Source organism: Heterostelium album (genome assembly GCF_000004825.1).
Source record: "Heterostelium album PN500 unplaced genomic scaffold PPL_scaffold8, whole genome shotgun sequence".
Classification (NCBI taxonomy): domain Eukaryota; phylum Evosea; class Eumycetozoa; order Acytosteliales; family Acytosteliaceae; genus Heterostelium; species Heterostelium album.
In genome coordinates this window covers 245,447-262,368 of record NW_008805070.1, presented here as the reverse complement: position 1 = coordinate 262,368, position 16,922 = coordinate 245,447, and the positions used below count along the sequence as shown (strand labels likewise).

General features: G+C 33.0%; 5 protein-coding genes across 5 annotated transcripts; 2 read left to right on the top strand and 3 right to left on the bottom strand.

Annotated features, from left to right (window-relative positions):
- Positions 1-38: 38 nt before the first annotated feature.
- On the bottom strand, positions 39-5,059 carry PPL_07754 (regulator of chromosome condensation domain-containing protein; the record flags this gene model as incomplete). The annotated part of the gene is made up of 10 exons (XM_020578588.1): positions 39-65; positions 165-314; positions 385-967; positions 1,048-1,201; positions 1,270-1,477; positions 1,542-2,167; positions 2,270-2,390; positions 3,362-4,197; positions 4,545-4,655; positions 4,729-5,059. 10 exons carry the CDS (start codon positions 5,057-5,059, stop codon positions 39-41), a joined length of 3,147 nt encoding a protein of 1,048 aa, XP_020431457.1.
- Positions 5,060-5,690: 631 nt separating this feature from the next.
- PPL_07753 (uncharacterized protein) lies at positions 5,691-7,492 on the top strand (the record flags this gene model as incomplete). Its single annotated transcript, XM_020578587.1, has 3 exons — positions 5,691-6,075; positions 6,139-6,446; positions 6,530-7,492. 3 exons carry the CDS (start codon positions 5,691-5,693, stop codon positions 7,490-7,492), a joined length of 1,656 nt encoding a protein of 551 aa, XP_020431456.1.
- Positions 7,493-7,787: 295 nt separating this feature from the next.
- On the bottom strand, positions 7,788-11,261 carry PPL_07752 (RNA recognition motif-containing protein RRM; the record flags this gene model as incomplete). The annotated part of the gene is made up of 6 exons (XM_020578586.1): positions 7,788-7,884; positions 8,454-8,777; positions 8,863-9,190; positions 9,336-9,450; positions 9,690-9,845; positions 9,930-11,261. 6 exons carry the CDS (start codon positions 11,259-11,261, stop codon positions 7,788-7,790), a joined length of 2,352 nt encoding a protein of 783 aa, XP_020431455.1.
- An 878-nt stretch (positions 11,262-12,139) lies between these two features.
- Positions 12,140-13,197, top strand: PPL_07751 (uncharacterized protein; the record flags this gene model as incomplete). The annotated part of the gene is made up of 2 exons (XM_020578585.1): positions 12,140-12,176; positions 12,923-13,197. The coding sequence occupies 2 exons, from the start codon at positions 12,140-12,142 to the stop codon at positions 13,195-13,197; spliced, it is 312 nt and encodes a 103-aa protein (XP_020431454.1).
- Positions 13,198-13,510: 313 nt separating this feature from the next.
- Positions 13,511-16,865, bottom strand: mybAA (myb domain-containing protein; the record flags this gene model as incomplete). Its single annotated transcript, XM_020578584.1, has 2 exons — positions 13,511-13,809; positions 13,898-16,865. The coding sequence occupies 2 exons, from the start codon at positions 16,863-16,865 to the stop codon at positions 13,511-13,513; spliced, it is 3,267 nt and encodes a 1,088-aa protein (XP_020431453.1).
- Positions 16,866-16,922: the final 57 nt, after the last annotated feature.

Sequence of the window (16,922 nt, the reverse complement as noted above, 5' to 3'; positions counted from 1 at the left end):
GGATATTGAATCTGTCAATGGTAAACTAGATTGACAAATTACAAGTAGAGTTTGTGTTTTAAATACTAATAATATACATTTTTTGTTATCCTACAATAAGTAATAATAAGTTAATATATATATATATTTAGATAATGGTAGATTTGGTAAGTAACTATACATACATTGACAGCAACAATTGAGGTATGACCTTTAGAAATGATAATATGTTTGACTGAATCAATTACTATTTCCAACAAATCTAAATCTTCAAACTTATTATTATTATCATCGATCTTTTTGATAATACTTTTAATTTCTTTGTTTGATTCATCCTATTTTGTTTGTATTATTAGTAGTAAAATATTAGTATATAATGATATTGAATCATTCATTTATACATACATTGAAATTACTTGCTAAAATAGATTTGTATTCTAAAGAATAAATATATGAATGGTGGAATTGATAGTTATTCGATAGAATGTCAAGGTATGAATTCCATCCTGATGACGATTCACTATCGTTATTGTTGTCAGTTGTAGAGTCATCGCTAGTTACTAGACTAGAGAGTAATCTTAATGTTTGATCATTGTGTTTTCTCGTTAATAACAGATAAGAGTTAATCTCTGGGAACAAATCTGATGGAATAGATAGTTTTAGATCGTCGACAGAGTATTCCAATAGTAGCTTAGATATTCTATCGATTACTAAATGCTTTAGTGACGGAATTACTTTGTTTGGCTTGGTTAAAGCCATAGTATGAACCCAACCACCGGATGCAGCAAGAACTACATTTTCAATACTCGACAACCTTTGCGGTACTAGATTATTTGATGCTTCTGACTGGTGCAACTGTTCGGATAACAAAAAGTTAAGATGATCTTTCTCTTCTTTATTCATCGCTATGTTATTGCTGTTATCATTATCTTTAGTTTCATTGGTATCATCAACTATATTTGTAAGATATGATACTGGTTTAATTGATCTAATTATCAAAAAGTAAAGTAAAGTAAAGTAGAGATTAATAAACCAAGTAAGTTAATCTATTATTATCTATATACTTACAGTTTATTCTCAATGATAACTGTTTCCTCTGTATCTGTATGAACAGGGAATTGCAATGTTTTAAAACCACCAGAACCATCTCCTAATGCTACATTCATTCTATAGGTTGGACTTTCAACCAATGCACCACCAAATACATAAAGTTCTCCATTATCTATGTTTATATTTGTTCGATATTAATAAAGATAGTAATTACGCTCATAATGATAGATAGTTAGTTACCAGAGATTAAACAGTTATGACATGCACCAGAATAAACAGACTTGATAGTTATGTCAGACAATGCATTAATCATTGTTGGTTCTGATTGTCCGTCATCGATATTCCCATTGCCAAATTGACCGTTGTAATTTGCTCCAAATACAAAACATCTACCTTCTCTGTTCAATGCTAAACTATGATAGTAGCCTGCTGCGATATCAACGATATCCTGTATTGTTTGTTATTAGTAAATAATAAATATTAGTAGATTAGCTCTAAGAAATGGTACAAACATTTAATGATTCTATTAATGTTGGTTCAATCAAATATGGAGTATCTTGATTTTCAATATCTATTCCGGTAGCATCACCCGATCCACATGAATATACTTGATTGTCATCGGTAAGAAACAGTGTATGATATTGACCACACTCTGCTTTCTGTATGCGTGTTTTAGTAGATAGTGAAGTTAATAGCGTTGGTATGTTAACTTGTTCATCATTGTTTATTTGCTCTACGGTCAGCTCTACTACTCCAAGACGACCATAACCAGAGTACCCCCATGAATATACTACACCGGCATCACTGATAGCAGTACAATGAAATGTTGAACAAGCAACAGAGCTAACGCTAACATTTGAAAGTGATATCACTCTAGTTGGAATCGATATAAATTGATTATTCCCATTGTCATTGTCAGCATCAATGTCATTATTTTGACGGTTAATAAAACCAACTAGTGAAGAAGGACCCCAGCTATAAAGTTCACCTTTCAAACCAATGGCAAGACTAACATCCCAACACCTAACCTTGGTTGCAACGATTCCATCGATTACGGTCGGTGATACAACCGATTCGAAATGTGAGTTTCCCGATTGACCTTGTTTAGATTCTCCACACATCCAAACAACATTGTTTTCTATTTTTTTTTTTTTTGTAATATTAGTTCATCATCACATCTTGTTGTGTGTTAATTTTTGTTATTGTTGTTTACCGTCAACGAACAGAGAGTGTGACTGACCAGCACAGAAAGACTTTATCTTGACATCTAGAGATGATGTACCATCGAATTGAATTGTGTTTGGTTTTAATGTATCTGAGAATGTACCAAACCCTATACGACCTAACAATACGTAAGTTTTCTATTAAAAGTGAAAAAAGATGTTGAATAAGCAATGAGATGATCACATACCACTACCCCATAGATACATTTATGAATAATAATCAGACAAAAACTGTTAGCTGAATATTTTAAATAGTAAAGATATATATATTTGGGTTTTGTGATTAGTTTTTACGAAAAAAAAAGTTTGTTACCTTTACACCACGATAATTTCACATTTAATTTTATTAAAGTTTATTTAATTAAAACAAATGTTTTATATTTATGTATATCTCTATCAAATAATTTGTTATTAATTAAATCTCTTAATTGTTTTGTTGTTGTTATAAATCCACCATTCACATGATACTCTCAATTGTGTACAATGAATTGAGTTGATTTGTTATATCTTCGAAGTTGTATTCCCCGTTAGATTTTGATGATCCTTTCGAAGGTAGGATACCTGGTTCAATAATAATAGATTCAATATCACTTCTGTTCAATTGAAGAGTTGAAACAGATGGTGGTAGTGAATCGATCCACTCAAATTTGAATCCAATTATTGTTGTCAAATTCTGAATGACTCCAAAGATTGAGGGAATAATCCATTTAAAAATAATTGATCTTCACAAAGAACTGTCATAGTTCTCAAACTATTTGGTAACACATATGAACTATTTTTACCATATATTTAGATCTTCGAGAGTGTTTGGAGGAGATCCTGGTAATATCTTTAGATTTGGAGCTTGGATATCAAGTTCTCTGATACAACTATCTGAAATATCAAACATATGATTGTCTTTCCAATGTTTTACAATAATACTCTTTACTTTCAAAGGTATTTTACCTAAAAGAGTTTCATTGTTATTAATTTTAATTACTATTTCATTAGTAAAAAGTTATTAATATTTTTATATTTATTTTATATTAAGAATATTGTTACTTTAAAAGTATTTTTGTTTATTTAATAAAAGTTGTTACTCTATTTTTATTTAAATCTCTTTCAAATACCTTATTATTAATTAAATTTCTTAACTGTTTGGTTGTTGTTATAAATCCCCCACTCACAGGATAATCTCGATTGTATCCAATGAATTGAGTTGATTTGTTATATCTTCGAAGTTCTATATTGGAATTGATTTTGATGATCTCAACTGAAAGTGGGAGATCTTCCAATGTGTTTTTGTTGAAATATGGATAATCAACTTTCAATATCAATCTTTTAGGTTGGTGTGCGTTGTTATCTAATATATCTTTGGCAAGAGATGAATTATTGATTGTGAGTTTCTTTAAGGTTGGTGGTAACAATGAATACAAGACCGGATTATTGCGCCCATAGAATTTAAGTGATTCCAAATTTGGTGGCAATCTGCTTAACTGAGTGTATGTATTGAATGAAAGGCTCTTGATCGATGGAAGTGAAAGAATTCCTAAAAACTCTGATTTTGTTGAATATGGAAAACTGGGACTTATCAATGATTCCACAGAGTTTGGTATCGATTCAGGTGAGAAATCTTGGCCTACAAAGGAGAGATCCAATTCTTTGACACTGTTTGGTATGATACCTGGAACGAGACTATGTTCAAAGAAACGAAGCTTCAGATTTCTGACACTCGAAGGTATACTTCCAGATTGTAATTTGAAGTTTCTCATGTCACCAAAGTCAAGATCGGTGATTGTCGAAGGTAGGATACCTGGTTCTATTTTTATTGATACAAGATCGCTCTTGGCAAATTTAAGTGTGGTGATAGATGGTGGAAGTGAATTGATCCACTCGAATTTGAATCCAATGAATGTTGTCAACTTCTTGAATTGTGAGAGAATCGAAATGTTCTCAATACTTTGAACTATTAAAGGATTAAATTGAATGGATTCAAGAGATTTAGGAAGGTGTCCAATATCAATCTTGGGTCTCCAATTATATGATGTACCTATAAACAGTGATTTCAGATTGGTTGGTAGTGAGTGTTCCTCCAATGTATGTGTGTGCAACAATAGTGTGAGTGACTCCAACGATTGAGGGAATAATCCATTGAAAAATCTTTGATCTTTACAATCAATCGTCATAGTTCTTATACTGTTTGGTATCACAGATGAACTAACTTTTGTATTTAGATATAACACTTCAAGAGTGTTTGGAAGAGATCTGGTAATATCATTAGATTCTCTGTCCTTATATCGAGTTCACTGATACAACTATCTGAAATATCAAATGTTTGATTATCTTTCCAATGTTCTACTCTTAAACTCTTTACATTCGCAGGTATTTTACCTAAAAGAGTATCACTACTATTCATTTTAGGGTCTATATTAATATTGTAGATTAATTAATATTAGGTTAGTAAATAGATATTTTGAGACTAATTAATTAAACATACTATCTATTAAATAATCATAGTAATTTGATCTCTTGTCAATAGTAGATACATCACATATCAATAGATAACAAGATCTAATACGATTCAATATATGATGAAATTGATTAATATATGATCTCAATGTCACATGATTACTTCTATTGTAAATCAATTGAGCTTGAGCATATGAAAGATGTCGATTACCGAACGTCAAATATCTATCTCTATTTTGATATAACTTTTTACATATTAAACTAAAGCATATTGAATCTAAAACTGTGATATCTTTGAAACTTAATATTTTAGATATCAATACATATGGTAAGTCTTGAATATTATTATATATATTCATCTTATTATAACATATAAAAATTTTGAAGACATGATAGATCTCTGATAGAAGTTAAAATAAAATAAAAAAAAATATCTAACTCTAAGGTGGAAAAAGATTTTAAAAAAACTATATATTTCACAATTATCATTACCACAAAAAAATTAGATCTGTGCACATAAATTAAAAAAACATTTAGATAGAATAAACTAGATAATTTTAATTAACACAACACATGAAAGAGGTGAATAATTATCAAAATAATTTTATATCTATAATGTTAATTTTTACTTTTTAAAGAGCAGGATCATTAAAAGTTTTATATATCATTAGAAACTTTAGTTTTTTTATGACATTTTTTCTTTTTTAAACCAGTGAAATTGGTGACCACCAGTTCACAAATTTAGAAAAACATATAAATACTCGCAAAAGTAAAATGAATAAAATAAAGTAACACACACAGTGTGTTTATAAACAACACTCATTCAAATTGATCATGAAGTGACATCCATCATTTAAATTTATTATTTTTATTTTTTGAAAAATTAAATATTTGATTTGATTTTGTTCAAATATTATTTATTTATTTATATAAAAGTATATATAAATTTCTATTATTTAAATATATATAAATTTATAAAAAACAAAAAAAATGATAAACAATCAAGATGATATAAAAGATGATGTGAATCTAATGTTAATACATGAATCTAGAAATGTATTATTAGATGACGGCAGAAATAATGGTCAAATTCCAAGTAGTCTTGTCAATGAGGAGAATGCCATCAGAGCATCAACCGGTCCATTAAGACAAAGTCTTAGAAAAAGTAACAACAATATCAATAATTACAATAATATTAATAATATAAATAATGAAATCAACAACAACAACAACAACAACAATAATAATAATAATAACAATGAATTTGTAAAAATCAAAAACTATAACAACAATTCCAACAATAGTAATTTAACATTTAAATATATACTTTGGTTATTTACAATTTGTTTTGCTTTGGCTGGTGTACAATTTGTTTGTAAGTAAATTTACTTTGTTAATAAGAAAATAAACAAACTTGTTAATTATTATTAATTTATAGATGCAATTCAATTTGCAATTGGAACACCATTGTTTAATCAAAAATTTAAATTGAAACCATCCACCATTACATGGATACAATCTACTGCCGGTCCGATTAGTGGTTTCATTATCCAACCAATCATTGGAATCTACTCGGACAGCTGTAAGAGTAGATTCGGAAGAAGAAGACCATTTATCTTGGCCGGTGCCGTAGTTTGTATCTTTTCATTGATACTCATTGCATTCTCACCACAACTTGGTGAACTGCTCGGTGACAATCCATATGGAGATTATCCATACTATTATAAAGCTGGTATTCCAATTGCTGTAAGTGTTTAACAATTTATCTTTTAAAATTAACAAACTAGCTATAATTATCATTTAAATACTAATTGTTGTATCTCCTAAAGATTTTAGGATTTTGTATTATGAATATCTCTGTAAATGTAATGCAAGGACCATGTAGATCTTTAATATCGGATATCGTCGATCCAAGTATGCAACATTATGGCAATGCAATGGTGACCATTACAATGTGTCTGGCCAATATCATTGCGTGTATTATTGGTGCACAACTATCGACCGCTCCCGATTGTTACAGAAATATATTTATCATCGGCGCATGTTTTGTGACGTTCTCTGTCATACCAACGTTGGTCGCCAGCAAAGAAGTGCAGGTTCTCGATGTCGATCGACCAAGCTCACCGCTTTCCGCCTTTAAAAAGATTGTTCGTACATTTATTACCATGCCAAAGCAGCTGAAAATGATCTCGCTCGTTCTCTTCATTAGCTGGTTTGGATTCTCGCCATTCATGGTATCGATTACCAACTACTTTGGTCACAATGTTTTCCCCAATGACTATAGCAATGGTATCAAATTCGGATTCTATGCACTCGCTATCTACTCGGCGGTATCGTTCCTCTTTGGTTTCGTGATGCCCTGGATCATTCATTTGATCGGTGAGAAATTCACCTATTGCATTACCCATATCGTTGGAGGTGTTGCATTCATACTGTTGTGGTACTTTGACTCGCCATCGGTTGGTATTGCCATTTTGTTGACAGCGTTGGTTGGCTTCAACTTTGCAACATTCAATTCGATTCCATTCACTCTGTTGATCGATTACATCGATAAACAAGACGCAGGACTCTACATGGGTGTGCTCAACTCTGCAACAGTCGTCTCTCAGACCATATCGATCTTTACATCTGGAATGGTCGAAGCCAGTAGAAGTGAGAACTCTGCATGGGCAATTGGATATGGTGGTATCTTCACTTTGGTAGCATCATTGGTTTGTTTCATTCTGCCAAAGAGAATCAACCTACTGGAAGAAGAAGAGAATGAAAGATTACTATCTGAAGATAGAATTTGATTTATTTTTACTTTAAAATCAAATCAAATTTGTTTTATCACTTGATATTTTTGATTTCATAAATATAAATATAATATAATTTTTAATTAAAATGTATTTATTTTACTTTATAAAGGACTTGCTAAGTTTTTTTTTTTCAAACAAGATTTTTTTATAAATTTTTGTCTTTTTTTTTTTATTTTTCGATCAAATCCAATAAGTATTTTGTTGTGAAGATCGTTGCACAAACAATAACTAGCTTCATCTTCCTTATGAGGAGTTGCTGGTACTACTATTCATCTTTTCACATTTCATATTAATTTATCAATATTAAAGGATCAGCAACGTTAGCAATCTTGGATCCACTTTCAATATCCATGGAACTTTGATGGTGTTCTTTTGGTGTACCATTTCTAAAGAGATACAATCCTCATATCAACTGGTTCAAGAACCCCCACCCAAATAGTGAAACAAAGAATTCCATTATTGACTAACTCTGGATTAAAACAGACCTCTTTTAAATGTTTGCTTTTCTTGGGACATGTTTATGTTCTGGTGATTTGCAATAGAAGCATAACCCTTTGGCGATACTCTCCTATTTGGAAACAAATTTCCTGTGATATTTAACTGCGCTAATGTCCATTGGTGTTGGAAGAGAATCGTGAAGTTTCAACAAATCGGATCTAGACTCCAAGAGAGTTGCTTTGATGAAAGAATCGTTGAGACTGATGATCCTCTACATTCAAGTGACTTCCTCAATACATAGTGTCACTTTGTCAAAGCCATCATGATTAGTAGGAATATCGACAAGCTGGATGGAATAATAAAATCAATTAAATAGTAGTACCAACAACCTCTCACTGGAATATGAGGCTAGTGCTAGTAAAAAGCAACATGTCAACTTAATAAATAAATCAAACAAATAAAAAACTATGTATTGTTTTGTTTAAATAAAAAAATTATAATAAATAAATGTAACTACAATCTACTATCACTGTAGTTATTTATTGGTGAATTAGTATTATCATCAGTCAGTAATATGGCTGACGGTTGATTTTCGGCGATCTGTTGCTCATTTGGCACTAGAATCTGTGTGGTGAAATAGGATGAGTGTGTTCTTGGTGGTCCACCAAGAATTCTAATGACAGCCTCGTGTATACTCGTATAGAATCTATCTGTTCCAATCAAATCGTAGAATCCACCTCTTAAAAACATTGTCTTTAACGAATCTTTAAGCTTTACAAATGTTACAATAATATCTCTCTTTTCATAATTTGATACAATTTCATGTAATATTTGAATAGAACTGTAAATATAGTTTTAAGAATTTAAATTAATATATAAACTGATATTATATACCATAATAGTATTATTATTAATTTAATAATTACCTTGCATCTATAACTGGTATATTTCTCATGTCAAATACAACACCTTTGAGTGGTGTCTGACCACCCTCGGCCTCGGATGGATGTGCCATTGCAGAACCGAGCTTTTCGATTCTGAAAAGAATTTCTTTGACCTGTCCAACGTTGGAGAAATAGATACTCTCGTCGAAACGAATGATAATTAAGCTATCGACTTGTCTTGCCTCTGTGAACAGTGTGATATCTTTATACTTTGTGGATTCTGGCATACGTCCAAGCACGGAGAAATGAGGGGCAGACGACTGTTTGATCACCATGAAACAAGACATACCAATGCTAACTATCAAACCGACTTCAGTCGAGAAAGCAAAGGTAGTGACAAAAGTCAGTGTCAGCAAGAAGAGATCTTTCCATGCACGAACCTTCCAGAGGAATATGAGGTCGTGTAGCTCGATCAGTCCGACGGCGGCAACGAAAACAATGGAACTCATGATTACTCTTGGCAGATGTTGGAACACAGGCATCAAGAAGAGACAGGTGAACAAGATGATAATGAAAGTAACGAATCCAGCCAGCTGTGATCTTGCACCGGCTTTGTCGTTTACGACGGATCTGGTCATCGAAGCAAACATTGGATATGCGAGAAAAACCGAACCAGCGAGATTCGACATTCCAATAGCAACCAACTCACGGTTGGTCGATACCTGATAGTTGTGTTTGGCAGCGATAATCTTGGAGATTGCCATTGACTCTACGAAGCCAACGATAGTAATAAACAAACCCGGTGAAAGCAATCCTGTGAACATATTCCATTGGCTCAGAGGTGGTAACGTTGGTTTCGGGAAACTTGCCTCCGTGTAACCAAGAACAGCCAATCCTTTATCTCCCAACTTGAAAATCGATGTCACTGAAATACCAATGACCACAACAACCAAAATACTTGGAATAAAGAAACCAATATGATGTATAATCTTTGTTCTCTTTTCTGGAATCATTCTTTTCAATTTCTATTTATGCAAATGAATATTATTAGAATTTACTGAGTTTTGTTTTGCTTTGCTGCAATAACAACTATAATTATCTAAACTTACATTCATAATAAATAAAGAAGTAATTGCACCAATTGACATACAATATGCTATTGGTTTGGCAGTGTGTATAGATTTGAATATTGGAACGACTTTTCTCCATCCTGAACCTGTTACGCCTGTCAAACCTAGTAGTGTATCCATTTGGTCGAGTAAGATTGTCACTGCAATCGCCAGAATGAAACCACGGATCAGCGGACGTGAGAGTACTTCAGAGAGGAAACCAAATCTGAGTAGACCGAGTGCCAGTGAAAATATACCAACTATAAAAGATAACATGATTGCCAAATCTATCAGTTCCGGTGTTGTCAACGGCACATCGTTTTCATCGGAGATCTGTTTCAGCGTAGTTCCGACAATCAGAGAAACCGCTGCTTCCGGTCCCACCGACAACTGTCGCGAGGTTCCAAAGAAACAATAAACTAAAACCGGTATCAAACCAGTGTATAAACCATGAATCGAAGGTATTCCCACGAGAAAGGCATATGCCATACCCTGTGGAATCAACATGATCGCCGTTGTGATTCCGGCAATGATATCGCCCGACAAATTGCTCTTGTCGTACTTGGGCAGCCAACTTAGAATCGGAATATAATAGGGTGCTCGCTTTTGTGCTGTCTTTATATTATGTTTAATCGTTTTGATCACCAGATCCTTGGTGGAAGTCGGTTGTTCTGTTTCCAGCTTTTCGCGATGCTGGTGGCGATGTCGCCGTTGCTGAGATACATTCAGTCCGGGTTGTGACATCTCCATTGGCAAAGCTGATGATGATGACAATGGTGATAATCCAGCTGGATTTTGATAGGAATTATACAAACCGTTGGCCGATTGTATCATTGGCGATTGCTCGCTCGGTGACATCGAGCCGATTGGCGAGATAGAGGAAGTGTCGGAAGATGAAGCCTGCAGTAGCGAAGAAGGTGATTCTACACCTCTCGATACATTGAGTTGATGTTGTACTTCTTTCTTTTGGATGGTGCGCAGTCTGCTCACGAAATTACGCCATGTCGAGGGTGGCTCATCGAGGATGTTGACCGTGCTCGACTGTGGGGATTCACGACGATTGCTACTGCTGTTGCCGCTATCATCCATCGGTGAAGTCGAGTCGAATCTCGAGATATCGACACGTGACATATCCTCGTCGGAGGAATCGTCGTCAGTGTTGGCGGGTGGCCTCAAAGGTAGATCGTCATCATTGAATGTACTATAGGTTGGCACAGACGATGATAACAACGGCCGATTATCCTGATTCTCTATATCTGCATTTGGTGAAGCATTACCACCACCACCAGGTGAAGATTGCTTTTTCCAAAATCTAAAATCAAAAGAGGACATAATTTTTTTTTTTTATTAAATTTTCCTCCCTTGTTTTTTTTGTTTTTATATTATTATAACTATATTATATATAATGTATTATTACTGCTAACTACTATTTACAAATTTTAATTTATCTTGATTGTTATGATTATGAAATATGTGTATATATATTTTATGCTATTTATCTATCTTTTTTTTGTATTATTATTTTATTATCGATATCTATAAAAAATATTAAAAATAAGCAATAAAGATAAAAAAAAGAAAAAGTTGTAAAATTAGTACCTTAAGGTTTGATTCTTTTGTATTATTTATTTTTGTATATATATATATATGATTGATTAATATAAATATACTGAATAAATGGTATTGTGATGACTTATTTCAAACATCACACACACTTTTCAGTACTGAAACAATCACACCAAAGTTGTGATAAATTTTATAATAATGTTGTTGGTTGTGAATGATTTCACTATTTTCGGGCTGTGGAATGTGGTAGTGGTGTATAGTGGGGAAAATGAGTGAATGTCATTATTCGATTGACGAATGCAACGAGATTTCTTTCAACTTCCAAACAAAATAAATAAAATTTAAATTTGATTTTTTTGATTTTTTATTTTTAATTTAAATTGTAAAAAAAAAAATTTCCCAATTTGTGAAGAATATGGTTTTGAAATAATAATATTATTAATTACCTTTAAATTGAATGTTATAATATAATTAATCTATATGTTAATATTATACTTGATCTAATTTTGTTGTTTTAAATAAATATTTTAAAAAAAGTAAAAATGACTGTTGAAGGTGCTTTAAATAAGAGGTTTTGACTGTTTAGAAAATAAAAACCAGTGAAATGATTTATCTGTGTTTAAATATTGTTGTTTGATTTCGATATGATAAGTATTCAATGTAATAAACCAGAGAAAAAAGGTAAAATTGAAATTTGACAAAAAAACTCATTTCTTGTCAAACCATCAACTTACCCTTTACTCAAAATTCCTGGGAATCATTAAAAAAAAAATGTGCAAAAAAAAAAAACAATTAGAATTACACAAATTTTATTCGATAATCTTAAGACAACACAACCAGGATTAGATTGTTAGTCTATTTCGAAATTAAAATTACCTCTGTTTTGTTTCGATAATTAAACACGTTTAGTTGCGATCAATATCAATCGATTGATAAAGAGGTATTGTATTTTCTAATCGAAAGTATATTAAATTGAAAACTCATCGTACTTCAATAAATGTTTATTTTTGCAATTATATTTTTATAATTATTATTAATTTTTTTATTTTGATTCAATTAAAAAAAATAACAAAATAAAATTATTCTTATTTATTATTATTTTTTATTTTGTTTCAATGAATAAAAAAAAAAAATGACACAAACTTTTACAACGTAATAAATAAATTAATAATTCATAATTGATTTTTTTATAAATTAGGAATTCATGTTTTTTTTTAGATAATTAAGATGATTATTTAATAAATATGAACAATAAATATCAAATCATTTTTTTAATATTTCTACTTCATTGTTGTTGTATCTACATAGTAATAAATAAAATAGATAGTACTGTTGGTGTATCGGCAACTCAATTAGATAATAATAATAATAATATAATAATAATAATAATAATAATAATAATAATAATAAAGATAATCTTAATATAGATAAAGATAAACAAGAAGAAGAAGGACAAAAGATGTCAGATAACGAATCAAAGAAATCTATTAATCAAATTATTAGAGAGGGTTACGAAAGTCTACCGAAGGGTGGAAGTGCAACAGATAACATTTTGAAAGCAGAATCGGAAACAACGAATAGCATTAACAACTACAGCCCTAATCCATACGAATATCAAACTATACCAGAGCATCAATGTATACACGACCAACTAATGGAACGTCAAAAAAAGATTTTTGTATTTACAGCAACCAAATATTAGACATATTGATGATAAGCGTTAAAATTATTTCAATACACATTTCGTTTCTTTAAATAAATAAAACTTTTTGTAAATACAAGTAAATTAAATCTACATTTTATATTATTATAATTATTATATGTTAACAATAAAGTTAAAGATTTTGTTGTTGTAGTTGTTTGTTTTTTTTTTTTTTGAAATAAATAAAATCGGGACAATTGTTTATTTTATGTTTTAAATTTAATTACAGTAATTGGTGGTGGTAGTGTAAGGCTGGATAAAATATGTGCAAGGTTTGTTGTTGTTGTTGTTGTTATATATGGGTGTTCTATTATTATGATTCCAAGAATTTCATTCTCAAATGCTCATTGTCTTTGACCAAGAGAATCTCTGGTACTTTTTGAAGACGTTGTAATTGGAAGTCCTTGATGGAACCGTAGAACTTGAGATGTGGGAATGTGACCAACAGATTCTTAATCTTGAATTTGATATTATTTTTTATCAATTTCTTATTGACTAAATCATTGTCCAAATTTCCACTACTATTATTGTTGTTGTTATTGTTAACAAGTAAAGAAGAGGAACCAGCAGAAGAAGTACTTGATTTCTTTGATTTTGCTTTAATATTTAATACTATATATATAGTAAATAATAATAATAAAACAATTGATGTTAATATTAATATCAATCTATAATTATTAACATTATTGATGATACAAACCTTCATATATTTTCTGATAACATTCTTCTATGGGTAATGAACTTGTTTCCAAAAGTATATCGTAAAGTACAGTTAAATCGATTTTCATTGTATCACTTTTGGTGTTTTCGTTCTTCATCATGAGGATATCGTTTAGATCTGGCCATTCACGTCTGCTACGAAATGCCAAGATGGTCTCGTCTTCCTTTCGTGTGAAATCCAAGGGTGGAACCACTGGATTGATACCGGCGCCACACTTGGATGCTTGTCTTCGTCGATACGAGTTGTAGTGTGCGTGACACATGCAGTACTGTTTCTTCTCGCCTAGACCAACGGGGAATGGCAAATCGAAATAATTACAGTGCTCCTGACTGAGGATATGTTGTTTGTTGGTCGAGTCCGATCCCTTTGGTGGCAGATATGTGATCGATTCACAAATGTAACAGGGGAGAGTGAGTCCAACTTTTTTAACGAGTTGAACATTATTATTGTTGTTATTGCTATTAATATTTGAGGAGGATGATGATGTTGTTGTTGTGGTAGTGGTACTTGTAGTTGATAACATGTCAACACGTGGTGAATGATTCATTCTGTGCTGATCAGCAGTTGCATATTGATCAACTGCTTGCTCAGATGAATTTGAAATAATATTGTTATTGTTGTTGTTGTTGTTGATAATCGTTGAATTGTTGTTGTTATTACTTTGTACAAATTGTGAGGGTGGAGAAGATGAGTGTGATGGTCTTGGTGACTCTAGAGAGAGTAGTGAGATGTCATATTGCTTCTTACTGATCTTTCTCTTCATTGTTGAGTTCCAGTGATTCTTGATTGCACAATTTGTTCTTCCAGGTAGGAGTTTGGAAATCTCTGCCCATTTGTTTCCGAATTTGGCGTGTGCTTCCAAGATGATCTTGTCCTCGTTGAGAGTCCATGCATCACGTTTGATTCCTGGGTCCAGTTGGTTGGACCAACGCTCACGACACTGACGACCGTTACGAAGACCGAGCAGCGAGGCAATGTACTTCCATCGTTTGGTTCCATACTTCTCGACGAGTGCTCTCAACATTTCGTCCTCTTCCTTTGTCCAGTGACCCTTTGATTTTCCTTCACGTGGAGTTGTCTGATTGCGTGGCGATGACTCTGTAGAGGTTGGTTGACTATCGTCCTCTTCATCTTCATCTTCATCGTCGTCGTCATCATCGTTGTTGTCTTTCATTTGTCTGGACAATGGTTGAATATCGTCTTCCTCTTCTTCATCTGAAGAATCATCACCATTCTCACTATCGGACACCTCTGAATCACTACTACTATTGTTGTTGTTTGGAGAAACATTCATTTCTTGTTTGATTTGTTGAAGATCAAGATTTGTATTGTTATTGATTTGTTGTTGATCTACCATTGGCATTGGTATGTTCATCCAGTTGGTAGCGGTGTTGGAAGTGGTGGTTGGAATCAGACCAAAGTCAGTTTGGATGTTTTGACAATGCATACAGATCCATTGTTGTGGCTGAAGGTGATTCTGTTGCTCTGGACCAAACACGCAGTAACGATGGAAGTGGACATGACAATGAATGCAACTTAGCAACATCTGTGGATCGACAGAACCCATACAACGGACACAATTCAATCCCGATGGAATAGGCATAGCAATCTGGCTAAACAATGGAATGCTTTCCGAGTCCATTGGATCAAGCGATGAAGTTGAAGTGTTTGGTTGATACATATAACTTTGGTCAATTGGTTGAGGTTGATGTGATTGTTGTTGTTGAGTTGGTTGTTGATATATAACTGGACAAATCTTTGACACATTATTGAAATATTGTAAATGTTGTTGTTGTTGATCTTGATGTTGTTGATGTTGTTGCTGTTGTTGTTGTAAATCATTTACCATTGAAATAGCTTGTGGAATAATTAAAGATTTTGGTGATTGTTGTTGTTGAGGTGAGTTGGCAGCACTCGAAAGATTTCGAGGCGAGTTAAATGTGGAGGTGCTTTGGTATGGACCGAGAGAACTATCTGCAGTTGAACAGCCGAGCTCTAGTGAACCGGATAGTGGCGAACGTGGAGTGGTATTTGGTGTTACATGTTGCTGATTTGGATTGGTAAAGAGTGGAGTCGACGCCGAGCTCAATCCAGCATTCTTGAGGGTCGATGGCGACAGAGGCAATTGGTGTGAGATGAGAGTGGAACTTTTAGATTTTGAGGAACGAGGTGAATAAGGCTTCTTGGGTGTCGTAGAGATTGTGGATTTTGGTGAAATTGGACCAGTGTTGGACTGTTGATTATTTAAATTGTGAAGTGGTAGTGAGAATTTAGGTTTTAGTGGTGCTACTGGTGCTGGTTGTGCTTGTTGTTGTATATTTGAAATTGGTTGAGTTAATGGCTGTGAAATTGATTGGGTTGCTGGTGCAGGTGTGGCATTGCTTATATATTGTGAATTCGAAATTGGACTGGTTGAGGGTGATTTGGCGGTGGGCGACGACATCATGGGCGATTGTTGTTGCTGCTGCATGTTGGGTGGTTGTGAAACTAAAAAGTTGTTATATGGTAGGTATGCATGATGCATGTCCATCATGATCGGTTGTGAAATGGGGTGTTGCGAAGTGATCGGCGTTCCATTGGGCGAGTGTTGTTGTTGTTGTTGCTGCTGTTGCTGTTGTACATTGGCGGTATAAATGGGTTGGCTTTGTGGTTGATAAATATATTGGGGTGTGGGATAGGCATGTACATTGGTCGAAAACTGTGGTGTTGACTGAGATAACTGGTTGGTAGTGACATATTGCTGTGGTGGTGGCTGTGGCATGCCAGTGGAGTTGGACAGACCCGTTGGTTGTTGTTGTTGCTGCTGCTGTTGTTGTTGCTGCAGGGCTTGTTGTGGATTATAATATTGGTGTCCAAACACTGGTACCATCATCGCTGGCTGCATCATACCGTATCCAACATTGGGTGGAGGATTTGTATACATATAATTATATTCATTGAATTCCATTTTATTTTTTGTTTTTTTATATTATTATAAACTTGAGATATATATATATGGATTACT